Source organism: Trachurus trachurus (genome assembly GCF_905171665.1).
Source record: "Trachurus trachurus genome assembly, chromosome: 1".
NCBI lineage: Eukaryota > Metazoa > Chordata > Actinopteri > Carangiformes > Carangidae > Trachurus > Trachurus trachurus.
The window spans coordinates 13,991,133-14,012,352 of NC_139891.1; the positions used below are offsets into that span (position 1 = coordinate 13,991,133).

The window sequence follows — 21,220 nt, forward strand, 5'->3', positions numbered from 1 at the left end:
ACTAAAATACCAGAGTTGTCCATAAATGCATTTGGGATTTGATTTGTCAAATCAGATGAAGCTGAAACCAATTTACCAAATTTTCATAACTAAGACCGAGTTTCATTTTTGTTTTTTACACCTGTGATTTGCTAATTTAAAAATGATTAGCTCCAAACAACAAGACAACACAAACACAGACATCCCCTTTTTATTTAAAGTGCTTCTGTTGTGGTCCACTCACAGAAGTCATCACAGTTAGGCTACACCAAATACATGGGTGTAGCCTACTAAGTCTGAACGTAATGTTAAAAGTTAAAAAGAAAGAAAGAAAGAAAAGAAAAAGAAAAAATAGTTGTCTGTCTAATGCGGCCAGTCACGTTTGTAGAAGATTTGTCAAATAAACTCAGTTGAACCATATAAACTACAATAGCTAAGAATGTCATTCTTTGGTTAATCCCATAAAGAACATTTATATTTACATAGGCTGGTGTTAGATCAGGACATTTTGTATTGATTAATCCACAAACATATTAGCCCACCCCTAGGCCTATATGGGGAATAATAAAAAGGGGGAACTGTAGGGTGTATTCAACAGACTTTACACTGGGTGATTGCCACTGTCTCTGTTGTCCCTATGAGTAACATTAAGGTATCACGCTCAGTTGAACTTATTCTAAACTGCAGGTGTTTTAACCGGCTATAAGCATCCTGCAGTCACACTCAAACTATGTGGCCCTGAAGGCTCTGCAGCCTAATGAATAGACCATATAGGCTACTGTATAGGAATAGACACACAACTGTGCTACAAAATTCAGAAAACAACGCCATCAACTTGACACGATGACATGTGAAAACTGCAAAGGGGTGCGCTGAGCAAAATTCACAACACAACAGAAGTGTTTCTGGGGGCACCAAAAAGTGACGGACCCAGGTAAAGTCAAGATGTTGGGTTTCAGGACCACCAAGAGCATGCACAAGATGCATGAGACCATAGCACAGGGGGACTGGCCATGGCAACAAAAACTACCAGCTCAAATCCTGGAGGACTGATGTTAGTAACGTTAAGGTATATTTTCACTGCATCATTGTAGAGCCACATGGCTTGGCCTTTAACTCTGAGTCACCCGTGTTCTTACCCTGTAGTGACTTTGCTTTATGGCTGCATAGTGGTGTCACATGCCTGTTTTCATTAGTGGTGGTACCGTGGTGGTGTGACTTTTAATATGCAGGCTATGGTTGTGAATGTAGATGTTCGTCATCTCGCGGTCTACACTTATGTCTGTAGCAACTGTTGCTACAGCTAGCCTACTGCGTTGCCATGGAGCTTATCACGTCAGCTAGGTATGTTGGTAGTCACACCAGGATCTATTCATGGGTTGCAGTGACGTCACGTCGAAGGGACCGCCGCCATATTTGTGTCCGACATGCAAACCGCAGGATGGAAATGACAGTTTCTTGACAAAATGACAGGGTTTCATACATCCTGTCTGGGTTTATATCTCTATAACAACAGACAAACTCTATATTATCCCACTTATTACACAGTTTATGAATTAATTAATTAATTTGAGACGTAATGTTGATCAAAGTCCTTATCCGGTCACTTCTCCGCTGTTTGCTCCTCACCCTCCTCCCGGTCGACTCGTGTGTAGTTGTTTTCAACGAGCTTTTGATAATCAGTCAGTAGATTGATGAATTATCATGTAAATGTTACGATGTGCGCATTTATGTAGTCCTGTCTGTCGTAAGAGATGACGGTTACGGGACACGTTTGTGTCACGGACTCGCGGTGGCACTTACAGTCTATGGGTGGCACAGACACAGCTGGTCACAGCTGTGACACTGCGCTGGCCCGTCCGCTCTGTCCGCTCTGATCGCAGGTTTGGTTTCCAGCAGCGGTGAGGGAGGCAGAGAGCCTCCACTCTCCCTCTAACAAGCTATAAGTCATTTCTCTAACATCACAATTAGTCTGAAGCTGGTAAAAATGAAACACAAGGTAAAAATCCTTGATAGTTCTTCTGCCCTGCTCCGCTGATCAGAGCGGCGTCCCTAGCAACGGCCCGTTTTACTTAGCAACGGACTGTTATACAGAAATAAAAGACCCTAAATGCAGAATCAGTGAGTAATTAATAAGAAAGTGATCAAAATGCAGAATTCAATGTATCCATGTTATTAAAAAAAAGTGAATCCCCTCTTTTAGTGAGACTTGTCACAGCCCACGCTGCGACTGATAGACTGCCTGCAGTCAACTATTTATTCCGCCTATAACTTTACGTCTTTTGGGATGGAATTAAACTGCAGTCCGGGTTTTTTTTTGGCGACTGCTATCACAGTCAACAGCACAATATAATCCTGGCATCTTTCAAATAACGTCAATTTTCGGTCTCTTGCTGATTTCCTCCTACTACTCCACTTGTTCTGGTAACGTGACGCTGTGATCTGTGCCCAGATCGCCCTGATTCGGACACAAATATGGCGGCGCAGAAACACAGTGACGTCATGTGAATCTAATACATGAGTCACACTAGATAGAAACGTTTCTATATTTATGGTCACACCACGTCATGTTGTTTGTTTAGTGACAAGTTTCCCACCATTTTTCGGACAGTGTATTTAAGTGTGTTGATGTTGTTACTGTTGCTGCTAACACATTTAAAACGCAGTTAAGTTAATTATCAGCGTTGTGTGTTCCTTCTCTGACACCATGTGGTCCGCCGTGAAAATGGTCCTATTATTAACTTTACAGCACCACTTTCTTTTCTTTCTTTTTTTGCAGTCTCACCTTTAACCAGAAGAGGGCAGCACTTAACTGTTATTACACTACAGCTTTTATTTTTCACTCCACTGGACCCTTAGCTCAGTTTGTAAGCGTACAGAACTCACAGAAGACAGCTTGTTGTTGCACCCAGAAGTAAGTTCAGGTGTGTATGACAATAAAGCGGTTTGTCATTTGTCAGTGCAGTCAGTGTAGTGAGTGTGCCTAAAGCAGTTGAATGAGGAAAGCTGGGCACAGGCAGAGAGTTGAGGACCACAGCAAAGGTTATCTTTGTTGTGAATAGAGCGATGTGTTTGTTTCTCAATTAGTCAAGCAGTCAATCAATCAACAAATCCGTCAATTAAAGCAACTTACATAGCTGTTTCAATGCAGCAGTGGTGGGTTAGTTCGGGTGAAGCAGCCTAACCCTGTCTCTATCCTACTTGGGCTCCGTGCGTAAAGGCGCGCGTAAGATCACCCCCACCCCCCCTCGTGCGCTCACATCTCTTTTATCATGGTCGTGTGGTCTCGAGACTCTCAGCATCCCACTAAATGCACATCGTCGAGCCCAGCGGATCACACACACCACACACGCATATCTGCGCTGCCCGCAGTCACACTGTGCCATCACGCACCGGGAGCGAACAAGTGCAAGACAACCGAGAGACACCAAGTCCACTCTTGTTCTGTTGGACGACGGGACAGCGTCAGCCCGGACAGTCCCAGCTCTTCTGTGAGAACCGAACCGCTGCCTTTACCGACGACTGAGTAAGGAGGACCATCAGCAGACCCAGAGCATGAAGAAGACTCCAAATTCAGGTATGTTTGTGACAACTACAGTCGCCTGACACACTTTATGTGGTGATGACATCCTGCATCCTTTTTATCTTTGTTTTACATGATCTGCCGAAAAATATTTACAAGTATAAATTATATATGTTAAATGTGACCCACTTTTAGCTCAGGCTTAAGTATGATCCATGAATTACTTGTGTTTGCATGTGAAATGTAATACCACGCCGCGGGTATGTGAATATATATTATTTATGGAGGCAGTGTATAACATGGAAGAAGTTTTTACTTCAAGAGGACTGTTTATCTTTCTGTGGAAAAAACAGCACTGCTGAATTCCTTCTTTCAACTTTATTTCTGTTTATGTCAAGTTTCCAACTTGTCAAACTCTTTGCTAAGTCTTTGCCTCCTTTGCTGTTTTCAGCCAGTAGTTTGTTTTGTGGCTGTGCAGCACCCAAGGGAGCACCTTGGGGTCCCCTGGCCATTAGAGTCCAATGTGCATCATCATCTGTCCTTCTGTCTGTGCCTGACCTTCTGTATGGATGCGCTGGCCCCTTGAGGCTGCGCTCCCATAACACTGCCTTCGTGTGTGTATGTGTGTGTTTGGCTTCAACAAACATTTTAGAAGTTTGCTTGCTCATGATATCAGTGATGACTATACAATGATTTGTATGTGTATGAGACAACATAGTCCTTGTTATACAACGCATCTCTGGCTTTTCTCAGGCCCCATCTGTGTGTTCTTTCCCCCCTCAACATGCAGCAATACAGGAGGGGCTCTGGGGAGAAAAATTAAGCGCTTTAGACAAAACAGACACAGAAATGTGGCACAAGCTTCTGAGGCTTTCATTGAAAAGAGAAAAGTTGTCATATTCATTCATGCTGTAAAAGACACAGTTACTATCCACATCTGTGTTAAAGTCACTTTGGACAGATCCAAGTCAAACCTCCATCATCCAATTGCATTTTATTTGCATGTTTTCAGGACAGAGGATGGTGACAAATAAAATGGCATTCATGTTTTATTTGTCATTGTCATTTTCTTTCAAAATCTGCATATTTTGTACTTTGAAGTTACTTTAAAGTTACATAGTTGCCATCATTTCTGTGAATTTAGCCTCTGGTCTCTATTTAGTTATTTAGTCCATATTAAGTTTTATGTGAGTTTTATTTTATTTGTGTATATTATCAGAAAAAAATGGATTACCAAAATATAAACCCTGTATTAACCATAGGTATAGCAATTATCACAAACACAGCAGCTGATTTCTTGAGCCTTAAGGTATCAGTGCTTGACCTTTAATGGACTAGAAATGTGGGAAAGGTCGCACCAAGAGGTGGAGGCCTGGCCTGCATAAGGAGTCTTATCACTGTGGAGATCCTCGCTGTGGCACCTGCACTCACACTGCACTGTCAAACAAACACCCTCAGTCAGTGACTTCAGCCAGTGCTGAATTCATAACCTAGTTGGTGGTCAGACTCCTGAGGAGGCTGGTGGAGGCTCTGACACGTTAGGTGTGCCATAGTAATAGTTTTTTCCTGTGCTGTTTCACTGTTTATTTTCTTTACCCAGAAAATAAACACAGTTCATACGTTAACATACTGTCCAGGAGGCCTGGACGACCAAATTTTCTATCGGTGACTGAGCAATGTTGAGAGTATAACCTCTTAGGTCTTTAGGCGCTTTGATAATTAGGCTGTCTGCTCGTCAGATCTCTCTCTCTCTCTCTTTCTATGCAGCCACACTCCAACCTCATCAGTTCAAAGCACCAGCAGCTTTTTTTTATTCTGCATCTTGACCTTAAGGTGTCAAATTATGAGTCAGGCCAGCGTGTTTCATGGCTGAACTGAGAGAGAACCCAATTAGCAGTAACAAGTTTTTTTTATCCTAATGGAGATCCTTGTTCTGTCACTCCTCTCTTACATTTTTAGTTTAGTTACATTTTAAGTTGTTATCTGTCTCAGGTTGTTATAATGCAGTAGTTTAGGTTCTGCAGATGTGCATTGAAGACAGCATAAAATCCTTCCATGGCCCATGTCCTACCGTAGCTTCGACTTTTCTGTAATACCATAAAAGCAGCACGATACGTCAATAAAAATCTACCTGCAAAAGCAACTTCAGAGTTGTTATTTTGGAAATACCCCTCAATTTTAACATCCTCTTTGGGAAGAGTACATTAGATCAGTGTTTACTCAAGTCACTTGTGCTTAATTTTACTCTCCAAGTGGGAACATTGTGTTGTCCCTTCTTAGATCACCAACAAAAACATGTTGGCTCCCGATTAGGAAAGTCCAGTGCAACTCGGAGGTTGTTGGGCTTAATGAGCTGGATGTGCCCATGTTGTTCTGTAGTAACTTGACCCTGACTGAATAGGGAGACCCAGCGGAGTAAATGCACTGTATTTTTTTCCTCCCCCCTATTTTCTTTCTATCTTCCTACGCATGAGAGATCCCAGTCAGCTGTGCTATATATTCTCTTTGGTTAGGTCGTTTTTTGCTCGTACTCAGCTTGAATAGACTCCTTTGTGGTGAAGCTTCGCTGGGGGCTGGTTATGTGGATTTTTTGGACCTTTCATCTCTGGTAGACAATTTGATAGAAACCCAGGGAGGCATTCTTGACGATGACTTGTGGGTGGAACACACAAAGTGACTGATGTGGTGCCAGTGAAGATGACTTTGGCTGTAGACATATTTTCCTATGACGCTGATTTTTTTTTTTTTCCAACATCTTCACCCCAGTATTTTTAGGTTGTCATGTTAGAAGCATAGACTGTGTAGAACATGCACTGACCAACATGAGGGTGGATGTCTCGGGGAAGTATTCTCATCCCTGCCAGTCCTACAAGGAAATGGCTAATTATTACAATGGCTGAACATCTCAGAACAGGCTAGAGGGCATTGTGGCCAGGATTTAGTAAACTGGATTAGATACTAGTGGGTGGCATGTACAGACTTTGGCCCACACATTACAACACACTGACTTAGTGCATTAAACTAGTAATGTGCTTTTAATGAGAATAGACCAATTTAACGATGCAGGCTGTAAAACACAAACCCTATTTCTGATCGGACTTAGAGATGCTTTAGTGTTAGAACTTCACTGAAATTATGACATGAAGATATGATCATAGCATGGCTTTTTGTTCCATAAAATCATTATCCAAATTAATGATTCTTTTTCAAATTGTTGCTATTTACCTGAATGTCTATTTACCTGAAGCTCTAACTCGTCTTCACAGAGCTTCATAGTGAGTTTCAGCTCATTGTTTAGCTGTCTTGTCATTGTTGTATTTTTACTGTCACTTCTTCATAAAGATGCTTGGGGCCGCAGGAAGCAGCTTTTTAGAGTCAAAAAGCTCTAAAAGCTCACTGTAAAATTGCCACTCAGCCCAAAAAACAGAGACCTTTAGTGACTAACGAATGAAGCATTTAGCGAATCAAGAGTCCCTGGAGGTGGTAGAGCCCAAAAATAGAGATAAAAAGACTCCAGCTCAAGTAGGAGTGTACTTGATTATTCATGATATAATATCATATATTAAACATTTTTAAATTAAGAATAATCAGACCAAAGGATATGTCCATATGGATTAGATTTATATCAAAACAAAACAGAGAAAGGCACCAAATATACACAGAAAAGCATGTGACCAGCAGAGGGTGGACCATTCATATATTGTTAAAACAGTTGTCAGTCATTTTTTAATCAGTTTACAAATTGTGTAATTGATACATTTCATCAGCACTTATGCATGTCATAAGAGTAAAAATCAACGGCCACAGCAGAGGCCTGAGATCAGCACAGTTTGGTCCCCTGATGCATTATGATTCTGCAGGGACTAGCCGCTATAGTTCCTTTTGTCTCACTGTTGGTTTCTTAAGAATACCATCACACTTAAAACTGCAGGATCCATCATGTCCTCCATCCTCCCACTAAACCACACCAGTAGGTCCCACAGAGAACAAGCAGATGAGTGGAGTCAATGCAGCTCTTTATTTCCCTTCAACAATGGCTCTACAGTGACAGCTGAGCTAGATTCCCTTCAGTCTGAGTCATACATTGGCCTGGACGGCCACCACATTCACTACTTCTCCCTGTGATAATAAAGCTGTCTTCTGAGAGTTTGCTATTCATTGGTGAGTGTCAATTTAATTCACTACTTAAGAGTGAAGCTGCCAAGCTCTGCTCTTCATATAATCCTTATCCCTCTAAAACCTCTGCCTGACTCTCCTGTTTTACAATATCTTTATCAGACTTCTCTCTAAGTGCCAAGTTTGAAAACCCACTGTCTTAGTCCCCAAGTGCTGCCGTAGATATTGGGTATTCAACAAAAGTTTTATCTCATTGAGAGGTCTGAACTTTTTCCCCCTTCGATAAACCTTCCTTCAGCTATTAGCCTAATCCTCCCACTCCCTTTAGCTCTGCCTTCCATGGATTTATCTCTTAGTTTATCTGTCTTCATAGCCGCAATTCCTATCTGATTAAACTCAGCTCTGGGCTTTAAAATTATGACCCATGCTTCAACATTGAGGAGACCTCTCTCCCTGGTGAATAGCGTCATGTGCGTCTGTATGTATGACATCATCTGCTACTGTGTCAGAGCTTGCCTATAAATAGAGATGGTCGGTGATGACGTTCTAGCCTAACAAAGCCCCCTGTGAATAACATAAGGATGAAAACAGGCCATGTCACTGCTGCTTATCATGATGAGCAGCCAGCCAGTCATGAATGATTTCTCCGCATGCTCATTAAAGAAACACCTGATGTTACAAGCAGATGCCTTTAGTAAAACGTGGGCTGATGATCATAATGAGAGCATCATGTCATGTTGCATTTTATAGTGCTGATTATGTTTTATGTTTGTCTTGTGTCAGACGGGTTTGCCTGCTTGTGTTTGTATGTATAACTATTAAAAGGGGTCTTGAAAAAACAGATGTAGGTAATTGTTTCCTCGTGATATCAAAGAAAAGCGGATTTAGCAAAATGTTGGAACCTTTTCTGTTCCAACCGTAACATCGTACCATCATTACAGAGGTTTAACTTTTTGAAATTTGTTGCCTGTAAAACACAACCACAGTTTTCCCATAAATTTAATTTAGAGTTTTTACTTGAGCTCTTACTATGTCCACAATGTCCCTTTTTTGCAGTCTTATATCTTTTCTTTAACACATGTGACAAGAGCTTTTCCATTGGTTATATAGCCTACATGATAATACCAAGTTTTATCTAAAATTAAACTTAAAGCAGAAGTAAGTGGTCCGGTCGTTTTGGCTAATGCTGCGTTCCAGGCAGGCTTTTGAAATCGTAAATTACAGCTTCAAGTCACAACTTACGACTTTGTAGCGTTCCAGGCAACCCACTCGTGTTTTTCCGACCTGTTTTACCGGTGAAAGTCACTATAACGGCCACTCGTAACTTCCGACCGGTGAACTCGTACCAGATCGAACTGGTACGACTTCACAGGTCGGAAAAATACGAGTTTCCTTGAACGCACCATAACAGTCCTCGTCCCTACGTCGCCACATTCACGGCGTCCCTTGGCTGCACACACAGCCCTGCATGCCGTTCTCTCTCCTCATTGGATAAAAACTGTAGGATACGATAAATGTTTTCTCCTCGACTCAGAGCAGAGCAGAGTGACTGGCAGACCCGTGTTTCGGTCCAAACACTCTATGTAAGTGATTGCTGTCAGAAGATATAACTATTTAAGACTTATATTAACACAAATATATCACTTACTTCTGCTTTAACATAGACTATAATTCATATACTGAGCTGCAGAAAAGCAAAAATTAAAAAGCTGCGTGACCACAAAAATTGATTGTAAATTAACCACTGATATTAGCATATCACAGATGTATCTGTATCAGAGTATACCGTATGTTAGGTGATAAGTAACAAGAAATTACAGGAGATAGGTATCAAAAACCTGGTTGGAAACAGTATCCCAATTAAAGCTAAGCTGTTTAATTTTTTTCAGATGTAAGATGGCCTGCTCACATCTTGGTCATATTGTAGTAATAACCACATTTAAGTCGTCCCAGCAGGTAGCAGACATCAATGTAGTGATAAAAAGATGTTGGACTTGGACATTTTGTTTGGGAATAAAAATTGGGTTGGCATTAAAGCCCAAGCAACGGGTTCTTCTAGAATATAGGTATTTCATATCAAAATTACTTTTGGATTCGCAGGGATGGGGCTCCGTTGGAGCGGGTGGGGGTGGGCGGGTGGGGGTTGTTGTTTATATTTGTATTACTCCTGATCATTTATACTTTTGAATTTATGTACTCTGTACATTATCTTTGTATGTACAAATATAAATAAAAAGTGGAGCAAAAAAAAAAATTACTTTGGGATTTGACATCCAGACTTTGAACCAAATATCAGTGTCTAATGATATTGTGGGACCAGCTGGAATCCTTATCGGAAATTGATGTTATATCTTCCAGTTGATACTGGTATTGGTCTCAAAAATCCATTATCGCCCGACTCCAGCAGGGATGTTTTTTTAATCCCATTAGTCGGATCAGAAAACTCACAAGATAATAATACATGTCCATTGCGTGATGGATCTTTAGATCGCTGATCATGGACACTGGATACGCTGAATTTCATACTCAGTCGTTTTGCATTTATTTAGGACTTGCTCCTTTACCAGACTTCACATGAACAGGGATCACTGCAGAGCTTGTGTGTCAGGAAGAGCTCACTCCTGTGTGTGTTGTGCGTGCACACATCTGTACATGTATGCGTATGTGTGTAGCGTAAATGTAGACTGTCTGGGTCCGAGTTGTGGATTTAGACATCAGGAGCTTGGCATGCTGATTACAGACTTCTGAAGCCACAGAGAACCACAGGAACTCTCTCTCTCCTTCCCCCTCTCTCTTTCTCTTTCTCGTTCTCTTTCCAGCAGCTTCCCTCCATCAGTTCGGGCTAATTTGCTGGGATGGAGGTGAAGGCAGCGGGCCTCGGGCTGATGTGGCTGGGTTGTGGGCCTTATGATAATCATCCAAATCGCATAGCTTTGCTCCTCTCATCCATGGCCTGCTAAGCTTAACTTTAACTTCAATTAGCTAACGCACAGTTAAACAGTGAGCATTAGTACAGTTCAAAGCAAAATGAGGTGTATTACATACTGTAGCAGATACTAAGCACTGCAGACAGACTGTTATTGTTCCAGCTTAACAAATTTCATATGGATTTGTGCAGCCAACATCTCAGGCTGCTTTTATTCTTGCGTCAGTGCCGTTAAAAAACCCCGAAACGGCTTTTTACTAAAAATCCTGGAGGATGGATGGAGGATGCCAGGACTTCATCGGTGGCTTGTGCTCTTTCTGCAATATCCACACAGTGTCCACATGTTTATCAATTGCAACAACAGACTCCCGTCTTTCCTGCAAGGGATCTGGAACTTTGAGGATATCCCATTTAATGCAGTCTGCTGCCAGCTCCCTCTCACATCTAATGATTACCTTATGGCGAGGAGGAAATAGCCAGCAGTTTTACCACAGCCATGCTAGGACAGACAGACACACAGACTGCACTACTAGCACTTTTACGGCCTCCGACAGTCTAGATGACCTGAGAGTGGGATTTAAATTGTCAAAGAGCTGGAAGAGATGAGCCTATGTGAGTTATAGCTTTAAGGGATGGGGTTTTCTGTGAACTGGATTTGACTGGCCAAAATGTGTGAGTGTGCCTCTGTGCGTGTGTGTGTGTGTGTGTGTGTGTGTGTGTGTGTGTGTGTGTGTGTGTGTGTGTGTGTGTGTGTGTGTGTGTGTGTGTGTGTGTGTGTGTGTGTGTGTGTGTGTGTGTGTGTGTGTGTGTGTGTGTGTGTGTGTGTCTCATGAGTAACAGGGTCATGTATTGGCTATCATCGTCATTTTTCCGGTCCTCGCAGATGATTGGTCGAGTGCATCTCAGAGCTGACTAGAACTTGTGCCATTTGCTGACTCAACATCAGTAATGACTTTGGCAATGTGTTTTGTCTAGCTTTGTTTTCACTACCATTTTATGAGCTGTGAAACATCTTCAGTGGTTTAGAATATTCGATAGACCATACTAAGTGTAGAGGTCAGTGTTTTGTGTGGATTCAAAAAAAATAAAAATCAGCATGTTAGTATAAACACAGGGGGATGTTTGGGTTCTGCCTCATTTCCTATTATGTTGTATTTGCCATGGTAATGACGACATGGCTCTAGGGATAGTAACTTTGGTCTGTCCACCACTTTTTTCCAGACAGAAATATCTCAACAGCTACTGGATGGATGGCCATGACATTTTGCACTGATTCAAGCACATGCCCCCCAGAGGACGAAACCTACTGATTTTAGTCATCCCTGACCTTTCCCCCAGCACTTTAGTGCACTATTTACCTTGTTTTTAGGGTTAAGCCAAGATGTGGAACTTGCAAAACATTTGACCTGCTTAACATCACCATGTTAAAGGGACAACGAGGAGTTTGTATTTGGTTATAAAAAAGTCTCATATTAATGTGGATGAATCTACGTTACCCACACTTGTTAATGGGTCCATTTTCGATAAATATATTGTTTTCTCTTTATCGTTATTTTGTTATTATTATTAGTGGTCAGCTCGCCCAGTATTTCCTACTTTCGGTTTTGCGGACGCTGCCCGGCAGGTCATGGGAATAACGCTGCCGAATCGCCGTTTATGGTCGGAACTACGATTGTGTCTGATCGTCTTCGAAACTACGACTTTCGTTCTTGATCAATGAAAACATTCTTGGCAAATGCTTTCGCTTTTGTCCATCTTGCGCCGTCTTCGCTTTTCAAAATTTCTCGTTGTCCCTTTAATTTTGTCATGAAGAGTATCGGGTCATGCTGGTGTTAGCATCTAACGTGTTTAAGTGCCAACTCAGAAGAGATGGCAGCACAGCAGAAGAATCTCAATTGAAAGTGTTTCAGTCGTCTTTATTATCTTTATTCAGTCTCTATTTTAATCAGGCCGGCAGTTTGTATGGGTTGTGTAATGGTTCAAGTTTTATTCACAAAGTCCAATCAGAAAAACATTATGCTGGTGTGCTTCTGTTCATCAAGTCTGTATCTCCTGTGACTTAACCACAGTAACTGTCTATCGGGCTATGAATGCTTCAAAAACGATATACTTGTGCCCAGTAAGTGATACTTTTTGCTTTTAATTGGAATTGTGATAATGTCAACACAAGTATGATTAAAAGTGACTGTAGCCTTTCAAGTTGTTACTTTTTGTGGTTATACCAATATTTTGTAAAACTTTCCATTGCTCAGAAAGGTCACATTAGTACATGGGAATCTCGAAAGGGGTTTTCCTGACAAAGATTTAGAAATTGCGTGTAAATGATATGTTTACAATTCTCAGACAGTCACTCATACATTTTATTGAGTCCAGGCTCACTTTGCTCACTTAACCCAGCAGGTCAGCAGCTATGAATCTGCACCCCTGCACGGAAATACCACACCAGTGAATTGGATGCAGACTGAGCGATGCAGCTTGCATTTATACCCATAATGCATTGTTTAGAAAGATCTGATTCAGCATAAAAGGAAAAACATATCAAACCACGAGTCCATGAGAGGACAACAGCAGGCCAGCTCTCCTGTCCATTTCTCTCCCCTCAGCCGGATTCAGTGGGAATCATTTGTGAGGCCATGTGGCTGCCATCAAGCCAGGCTGGGAAGTCTGATTGGAAAATTGAGATACAATCAGACCTCCTTATTTCCAGATTGCAGTAATGATGCATACTTACTGTCTAACAGTGTCTGTATAACTCCTGGGCTTATTCTGGATGGTACACTCACTTGTCAGAAATGAATTCCAGATTTAAAAATTAAATCTCACAGCTGTTATTGAAGATCATCTGAGCGGGCTGCCCATACGGTGGCATTACCATAACTCAGCAGAGTATAGCTGAGTTAGGCGAAACCTCTCCAGATGAAGCGATGTGAGCTCTGTGTCTACAGGAGTGGATTTTCTCATGGTTTCCATGCGAGTACGGGGTCAGGTTCTAAATTTGGATCATGTATATGACTGATGTGAAGAGTTGTGTCATCCCTGTACATGCCCCAGGTTGGATGTGTAGACTGCAGCAGCAGCAGCGGCAGCAGCAAGGGACACAAATGAGGAGAGCAGTCTCTCTCTCTCTAACTCTGTGCACATGTGTGGGTATGATGGAGATGAGGCAGGGAGATGATGAGCGCTGCGTAGCGCTCCGGTGAGATCATCCGAGTGCGAATAGCAGCACCACATCACACTATTGTCTATTTTTTATTCTCAGATGGGATCCCCGAACCTCTGCTGTTTGTTTGTGTGTGTGTGTGTGTGTGTGTGTTTAAGCATGTTGTGGCTTTATGCCATAGTCTGACGTGTTGTTGCTGAAGCTGTAGTGTGAATTACAGTGTTGTGTCCATCTGTGTTATGGTAGCTGCCTGTCTGGAGAGTTGAAGCCACCTTCGTACATATGTGTGAAAGAGTTATAGCTTAGCAACAGAGGTTTTGTGTCTTGACTTCACAGCTACACACTGTGCTGCACAGCTGTTAATGTGAGACTCTGCTAAAATGTAAGTGGACTTGAGGTCAGGGCAGCTATGTGTGAAGACTGAGAGGACCTGTGGCTTATAAGCTCGGGCCGCTTTTGTTTTCACGTCAAAGTTTACCGTGCCCATGGAGACTTTTGAAGGGGAGGGAACATCAAGGAAGCTGGAGAAGTATTCAGTTATATTTTATATCTTTTTCAGCAACATAAATGTAGCTGCTCACTGTCCGTTGCAGAGAGAACTGAAACTCAACTATTTCGCCTGGTATTGATCGCACGGCACTTTCTCCCTGTTAACTAGCTCACATTGTGGCGACATCTGGCAGCTGCAGTTAAATAATATGTGGTGGAGTTACAGAGATACCGCGGCCTACAAACCATATTCTCCAGGTGTTTGAGAAAAAATCACATCCTCGTCATTTTTTCAGTGGAAACGACCTTTACAATGAAATTGTTACTCCCATTGCAAATCATTAAACCCTACTTGACCACCTAAAACACATTCATCAGCAGGTGTAATTTAAAACTAAACTATAAATCAGTGCACTCAAGGCACTAATGGCATGACTGAGATACACCATGGCACACATGCACGATTACACCCTCAGAGTGTGTGTGTGTGTGATCCAACTCAAGCAGCTCCAGCTCCTCGTCCTCCTCCTTCACCTGACCCCCTCACTTCTTACCCTCCATTTACCTCTTTCACTACTTCCTCTGCTCGCTCCTCCTCTTCTCCTTTTATCTTTTATCTTCTTCCCACTGTTCTTTCTCCTTCACTGTGCATCGCTACCCTGCAGGCATCCCTTTAGTGTTGGCTGGCATACTGGTGAGTATTTTTTTTCTTCCGTGTTATGTAACTAAATTTAGCATGTTTGAGTCACGCGTTAGGCCATAGGTCGCGCTCTCAAAGTGACGGCTTACATTAATGTGCACCCCAAGGCTCACCATCCACTCTTAGTCAATGTGTGATACACAGTTTTTCTTTTTTTTGGTGTGTGTGTGTGTTTGACTTTGTCTCGCGTGAATGAACAAGCGCACGTGTCCGTCTCCGCCTCATGACCATCTGCCTCGTCGGGTGCAAATGTAGACTACATGTTAGTACTATGTGTGCGTAAGTCAGAGAAAGAGAAAGGCTGAGTGTGTGTGTGTGTTTTATGTTTACAGGATGTACTGTCATGCAAGAGGAATCTGCACAGATAACCCACTAGTTTGTGTGCATACGTGTACCTCTGGTTTAAAGTGACTGTTTGAGTGTTCCTATCCATTCGTTTGCGTGTGTGTGTGTGTGAGCAGTAGGAGTGTCTGACCATATCTCACCAGCAGGTCTTAATGATGGAGAGGGAAGAAGGTGATGAAAGGTATGAGTGAGGGAGGTCTTATTTACTGTAAACTGCTGTGAAGGGTCTTCTTGCAGCATGAAACACAAGACATCTTTCTCACATAAAATAAAAACCAATTATGCATTACTAAAATTGATAAGAAATGAAAATAAGAAGCCTCAGAAGTTGTAAATTGTTGTTAAATTATTTTTTTTCTTTTAAATTTAGCTAAATTGTTAAAAGTGTAGGGAGGTTTACTCACTGGACTGTACTATATGAAGAAATTTGTCAAAATAAACATACCTGCATGAGCTCTAGTGAGGTAATGTTGTTTGTTTTACTTTTAATTTATACCTATGCTGTTTAATAAAAATGAAAATACAATAAAACTAAATAAAAGACGTCGCTGTCACTTTAAATAATCCTCCAAAGCACTATGGGGAATAATTTACAAGTGATCCATAGAGGACTGTGAATTAAGTGAATTAAATAATACAATTTCAGAAATGCATTCACTCTTGAAGGGATAGTTCAACATTTTGGCAAATTGGCCCATTGCCATAATCCCTATAGTTTTAGGAGTAGGTTCATTACCATTAATTGTCGGTGCAAGCTATTTTTAGAACGGCGGAGCAGAGCGGCGAGCTGCTCAGAGCTATGCTACGGAGGCTCATGGGATTTCTTGGTTTCCCTCATCAAACTCATCAAATACACAATCCAACAACTCCAAAACTCCAAAACGCTCTGGTGGACAAGTTGTGACCTGCACATTCACCACGCTATGAGATAATAACAGAACGTTACGAGGCAGAGTTATCTTCTAAGTAAATGCAGAGACTGCTTGTCGAAGAACTGCCCGTGACGGGAACGTGCATCAGCGGTTTTGAATGAATTTTTCTCTAAAACAACTTTGTCTTGTAACGTCCCGTTGTATTATTATATATAGCGTGGTGAATGTGCAGGTCACAACTTGTCCACGAGAGCGTTTTGGAGTTGTTGGATTGTGTATTTGATGAGTTTGATGAGGGAAACCAAGAAATCCCATGAGCCTCCGTAGCGTAGCTCTGAGCAGCTCTAAAAATAGCTTGCACCAACAATTAAAGGTAACAAACCTACTCCTAAGACTATGGGGATCATGGCAATGGGCCAATTTGCCAGAATGTTGAACTATCCCTTTAAGAATGGTGCCCTGCTTTCATGTGCATATTGCAGGTAAAATGAATCATGGCATAATCTCACTAGTTCTGTTCATTTTGTTGTTCATTCGGTGAATTGGAGTAATTTAGTCCATCTGGGTCGTGTGTGTGTGTGTGTGTGTGTGTGTGTGTGTGTGTGTGTGTGTGTGTGTGTGTGTGTGTGTGTGTGTGTGTGTGTGTGTGTGTGTGTGTGTGTGTGTGTGTGTGTGTGTGTGTGTGTGTGTGTGTGTGTGTGTGTGTGTGTGTGTGTGTGTAAAAGAGTCCTCAGCCCAGGCGGCTGCTCTTTGCTCAGAGGTGGCTCCACATTTGTGTGTGTTTGTGTGTGTGTGTTGTTAACATCTTCAAATAAATTATGCGTCAGTAGCAGTGCTCCATGCACACATAAACATGCTGGCAGCTCTTTCTGCATATGTATATGTGTATCTTATCTCGTGTGTTTGTGTGTTGTCCATATGAGAGTGAGTCAACAAATGCAAAGGCACATGTTTGTGTGTTTCATGTGTTTTTTTGACCCTGACCCTGTGATTAACTGTAGCTTTTCAAGTCTGGAAAATGATCACGAGACAGAAAGAGCCAGCAGCCAAAAGTTTCTCTATTTTTAAAACCGCACTTTTGTCGCTGCACCAACATCTCACTTTCCATAAGGATTCAACACCAAAGGCTCCTTTAACATTTCTCTGCTTTTGTCCTGATTTCTGTGCAGACTGACGTGGGTGACGTTCTGTATGTGCCTGTACTTTAGCTGCTCACTCAAAAAAGTTTCAAAAACAGTGTAAATACAATACACCGACATACACACAGAGCACTGTCTAAACCTGCATTACACTCACTTACAAATGACACTATTCATTATTAATATTTGTAAACATACTGTATACAAATATAAATATAAGCAGCCACCATAGATGCTTTTGATTTAACTCAGCTTGAATATTCTGGCCAAAGGATCTAGACTCTAACCAAAACAATGAAAGAAACGGATAAGTGACATTGTGAATAGGCTCTTATAATTCACTTTTACGCTGATCTTAGTCAGAGTGCCTTATAGGGCTGAATCTACTCAAATTATTCTCACAGTGTACTTACACTTGAACATCCCTAATATGCCTCCTCTGCTCTGCTTTTCCTCACTTCTCTTTTGCAGATGTCAAAAAAGGCCTCAGGACTGCTGCGTGTACTAACCCTGACCCCCCAACATTTTATAAATATCTGTTGTGAAATAATGTGAGGATTCTTCCTGTTTTAGTTTTTGAATTCTTCAACTCACGCACACAGTAAAAGTAAAAAAAAACAACAAAAAAAACACTTGGCTACTCAGAAGTTTCCTCCTATCAGGGCAGGTCTGATAGAGAGAGGCGTTTGTCATCGCTGCATGTTTGGAGAAACAGCAGGTCATATCACTGCTTTATCCAAGCGTTGGCCTCACCCATGAAAGATGTTCCTGTTGACTCCTCTGGCCTCTGTGTGTGTGTGTCTCTCTGTCCTCTGTGTAGTGTACTTTGAATACACGATGGAGTGGGCAGAAGAACACGCATGTTGGTGCGTGATGGTTTGTTATGGTCAGTATTTATGCTTCTTGCCTCAGCTCAGGTTGTTGCTATGTGTAAACCAGGAAGACATGAGTCGAGGAGGAGGTGCGTTTAACTGTAAGAAAGAGGAAGTGGAAGTGAGCTATTGAGCTGTGCCTTTTCCTTCTCTCCCCAACACAAAGACAAAGATGTGTGTGTGTGTGTGTGTGTGTGTGTGTGTGTGTGTGTGTGTGTGTGTGTGTGTGTGTGTGTGTGTGTGTGTGTGTGTGTGTGTGTGTGTGTGTGTGTGTGTGTGTGTGTGTGTGTGTGTGTGTGTGTGTGTGTGTGTGTGTGTGTGTGTGTGTGTTGGAATGTCTTTGGAGTTCCTCACTGAGACGGCGGCTCGCTAAGTGGCCCTTGACCTTGTCGAACTGCGAGTTGAGGGTCAGAGGCAACAGTCTAAGCATGATGCGTGTGTTTGTGTATATGTGTGTTACTGTCCTACATTAGTACAAAGTCTAAATCTGGCTTTGTTTCATAACTCTGCTCTCAGACTGTAAGGAATATCAGTTGATCTCATAGTACTGAGCTGAGAGACACTCACCTGGTGTGCAGGAGGTCAATGAGCTCATTGGCTGAGATCCTGTAAAACTGTCTATTAGCTGCTGTAAACAAGCTGGTGAGAAGCACTTCATACATAAGGACCCTGGATTCAAGTTTCTTTGGAGGATGATTGTTAAGTGTGCACTTTTAGTCCACTCAGAGCCAGTCCTTAGTTGTTTGGATCAGGGCTTTATGTAGGTTTCTACATCCTGATAGTCCAAGTAATCTGCCTATGATAACATAGTAGGAGTGTGTGTTGTTGTTGCCTGACGTCCTGGTGGAGTTTAACATTTGTAATAAGTGGGCTGAATTTATTTTCAGACTAGGACCTTTGGTCAAAAGTATCAAGTATCAGTGTCAAGAGGATGATAGAAAAATACTTGAGAAGTAGAGGAGGAAAATGAAAAAGTGTCCGTTTGTCTGTCTCTGGGATGTGGGAGAGAGAAAAGAAAGCAAGAGAGAGGAACTCCATATGACCAGCACATGGCTGTGGACGTCTGCTCGCGTTCACTTGTTATCCTGACAGACTGAAGACATTAAAAGTTGGAGGAAGTAAGAGCAAGGGAGACAGAGGGAGGAAAAGGAGGGAGGAGAGAGGGAGGGTTGAAAGAGGGGGACAGGGTGACTAAGTCAGGAGAAAGGGGAAGTCTCCATGAAGAAAAAAGGGAGGGAAGGAGAGGAGAGGAGAGAAAAAGGAGAGGTTACATGTGGTTATTTGAGGTAGCCGTTGAGTTATGGAGCGAGACAGAATAGCCGGTAAGTTGTGGCTTTTTCCAACTTATTTGATACTTCAACAGATAGAGATTTCATCCCCGGGAGAGAGAGAGTTTCTTTTCTCTTTTCTTTGTTAGACTTTGAGAGGAAGCGGCTTCTTAGCTGCATTGGCAGCAGTCGGCTCGAAGCCACCCTGGTTATGTTTGCTTTGCTTGGTCCGTTGCGGGAGCAGCTGTTTCAGAGACCTGTCTGTGTGTGTGTGTGTGTGTGTGTGTGTGTGTGTGTGTGTGTATGTGTGTGTGTGTGTGTACGCCTGCTTGTCAGCTTTACTTCAGATTTTTCACTCCTGTCGGATGTTGTCTGAGCTTCACACCCTGAAGACTCATCTCCTCTCATTCTGATTGAATGAACAGCCACAGCTAAGCTCTCTGTGAAGTGCACACACTATCTCTGAATAGCTACCATATGCACGCCAACAGTGAGTAAACCTCATGTGATGGGCTGTCAAAGATGACTTCCAAGAATGAGAATGCATCATCTTCCAGTGCAAAAGCAGCTGCTGTACTGTAATTGGCAGCCTTGGGTGGGATACTGACTTACAGCTGACCCACTTAACTGTACACGACCACGACGCGTCAGGAGATGGACAGAGTGAAATCTTGGTGCCACCATCACATGATTGGACTTTAAGCTGAGGAGTTCAGTTGTCAGATTAATTCTGACTGACACAGATGGTATTTTTAAGTTACAGGGGAGTGAGAGCTGAGCTCATACGTCAGCTAATGTGATTTGCTTTTTGACGGACACCAGACTTTTTCTGAGGAATGTTTAGCTTGTGTCTGAATCTGTGGTGTTGTGACTGTGTCCCGCTCTGAAGCATTTTCTGAGCAACGATTCTTCTTGTCTCCTAAATTGTAACTATCTCTTTGATTTTTAATGAGTGCTTTGTTTAGTGTTAATGGAGCCTCAATAGAACTTCTGTTCAGGCCCATATGTGTTCAGTCTGCGCCGAGCGGATAAGGACTAATCTAGCATCTTACTGTGATTAAGGCTGGACATCAAGCTGAGCAACGCTCTGCAAATTAGCCTTTAATTCGAGCGTTAATAAGGTGCTTGAGCTCGGTGAGCCATACTGTGTGATGCATACAGACATTATTTCTATTGCCACTTGGTGGCAGTGTTGCAGTGTCATTTTTGCCCCTTTATGGTGCAGCCACCATTTCCTTAAGTTCTGTGAAATGTTCCATGTGGATGATTCATATTTTTTCAGATGGAGAGATTTTTTTTATGGGAGATGGAGGAATTTAGCAAAGTCTGAGTCTTGTGGGGGTGAGGACTGAGCTGACCGTTATTTATTTTCTTTTTCTTTTTTACCATCATCAAAACACAGCTGACAGGCATCACACCCTCACCCCCCACCCCCACTACCCCACCAATCACTGCTCTCAATTGAGGAAGTCCTGCATGGGTTGAGCTACTTCCTAGTTTCCCAACCTGTGCTGTGTGGCTCTGTTTGGACCGGTTGTCGTGACTACAGAGACCACCCCTATTGCACTCACCCCCTGATCCCTTCGGACTGTTTTGATAAAGATAGGAGCTGAGGCTGTGGCTACGTATGGCTCCTGACGGTGTGTGTGCATCTGCAACACCTCTGTCTGGACCGTGAGTGCCTCCTGCATTCCTCGTCCTCGCCTGCTCAGCATTAAGAATAATATGTTCAATATGACACGTCCTCTGCCATGTCTGTCCCGTATGGTCACCACATTTACTTATTGTGATTGTTAATTGGTGAAAGACTGTTTTTTAAAACACAACAAAG

General features: G+C 42.3%; 1 protein-coding gene across 2 annotated transcripts in view; it reads left to right on the plus strand.

Moving 5' to 3' along the window:
• Window positions 1–3,508: 3,508 nt before the first annotated feature.
• The window catches only part of septin9b (septin 9b), a 72,406-nt gene continuing 54,694 nt past the window's right edge, over window positions 3,509–21,220 (plus strand). The window contains exon 1 of one of the 2 annotated variants that reach the window (XM_083973706.1): window positions 3,509–3,556. In XM_083973706.1, coding sequence (XP_083829832.1) covers window positions 3,535–3,556 — 22 coding nt within the window. In that variant the 5' untranslated portion in view covers window positions 3,509–3,534. Of the gene's footprint in view, window positions 3,557–19,351; window positions 19,444–21,220 lie in introns of those variants that run through there. The other variant, XM_083973705.1, reaches the window with a different exon arrangement.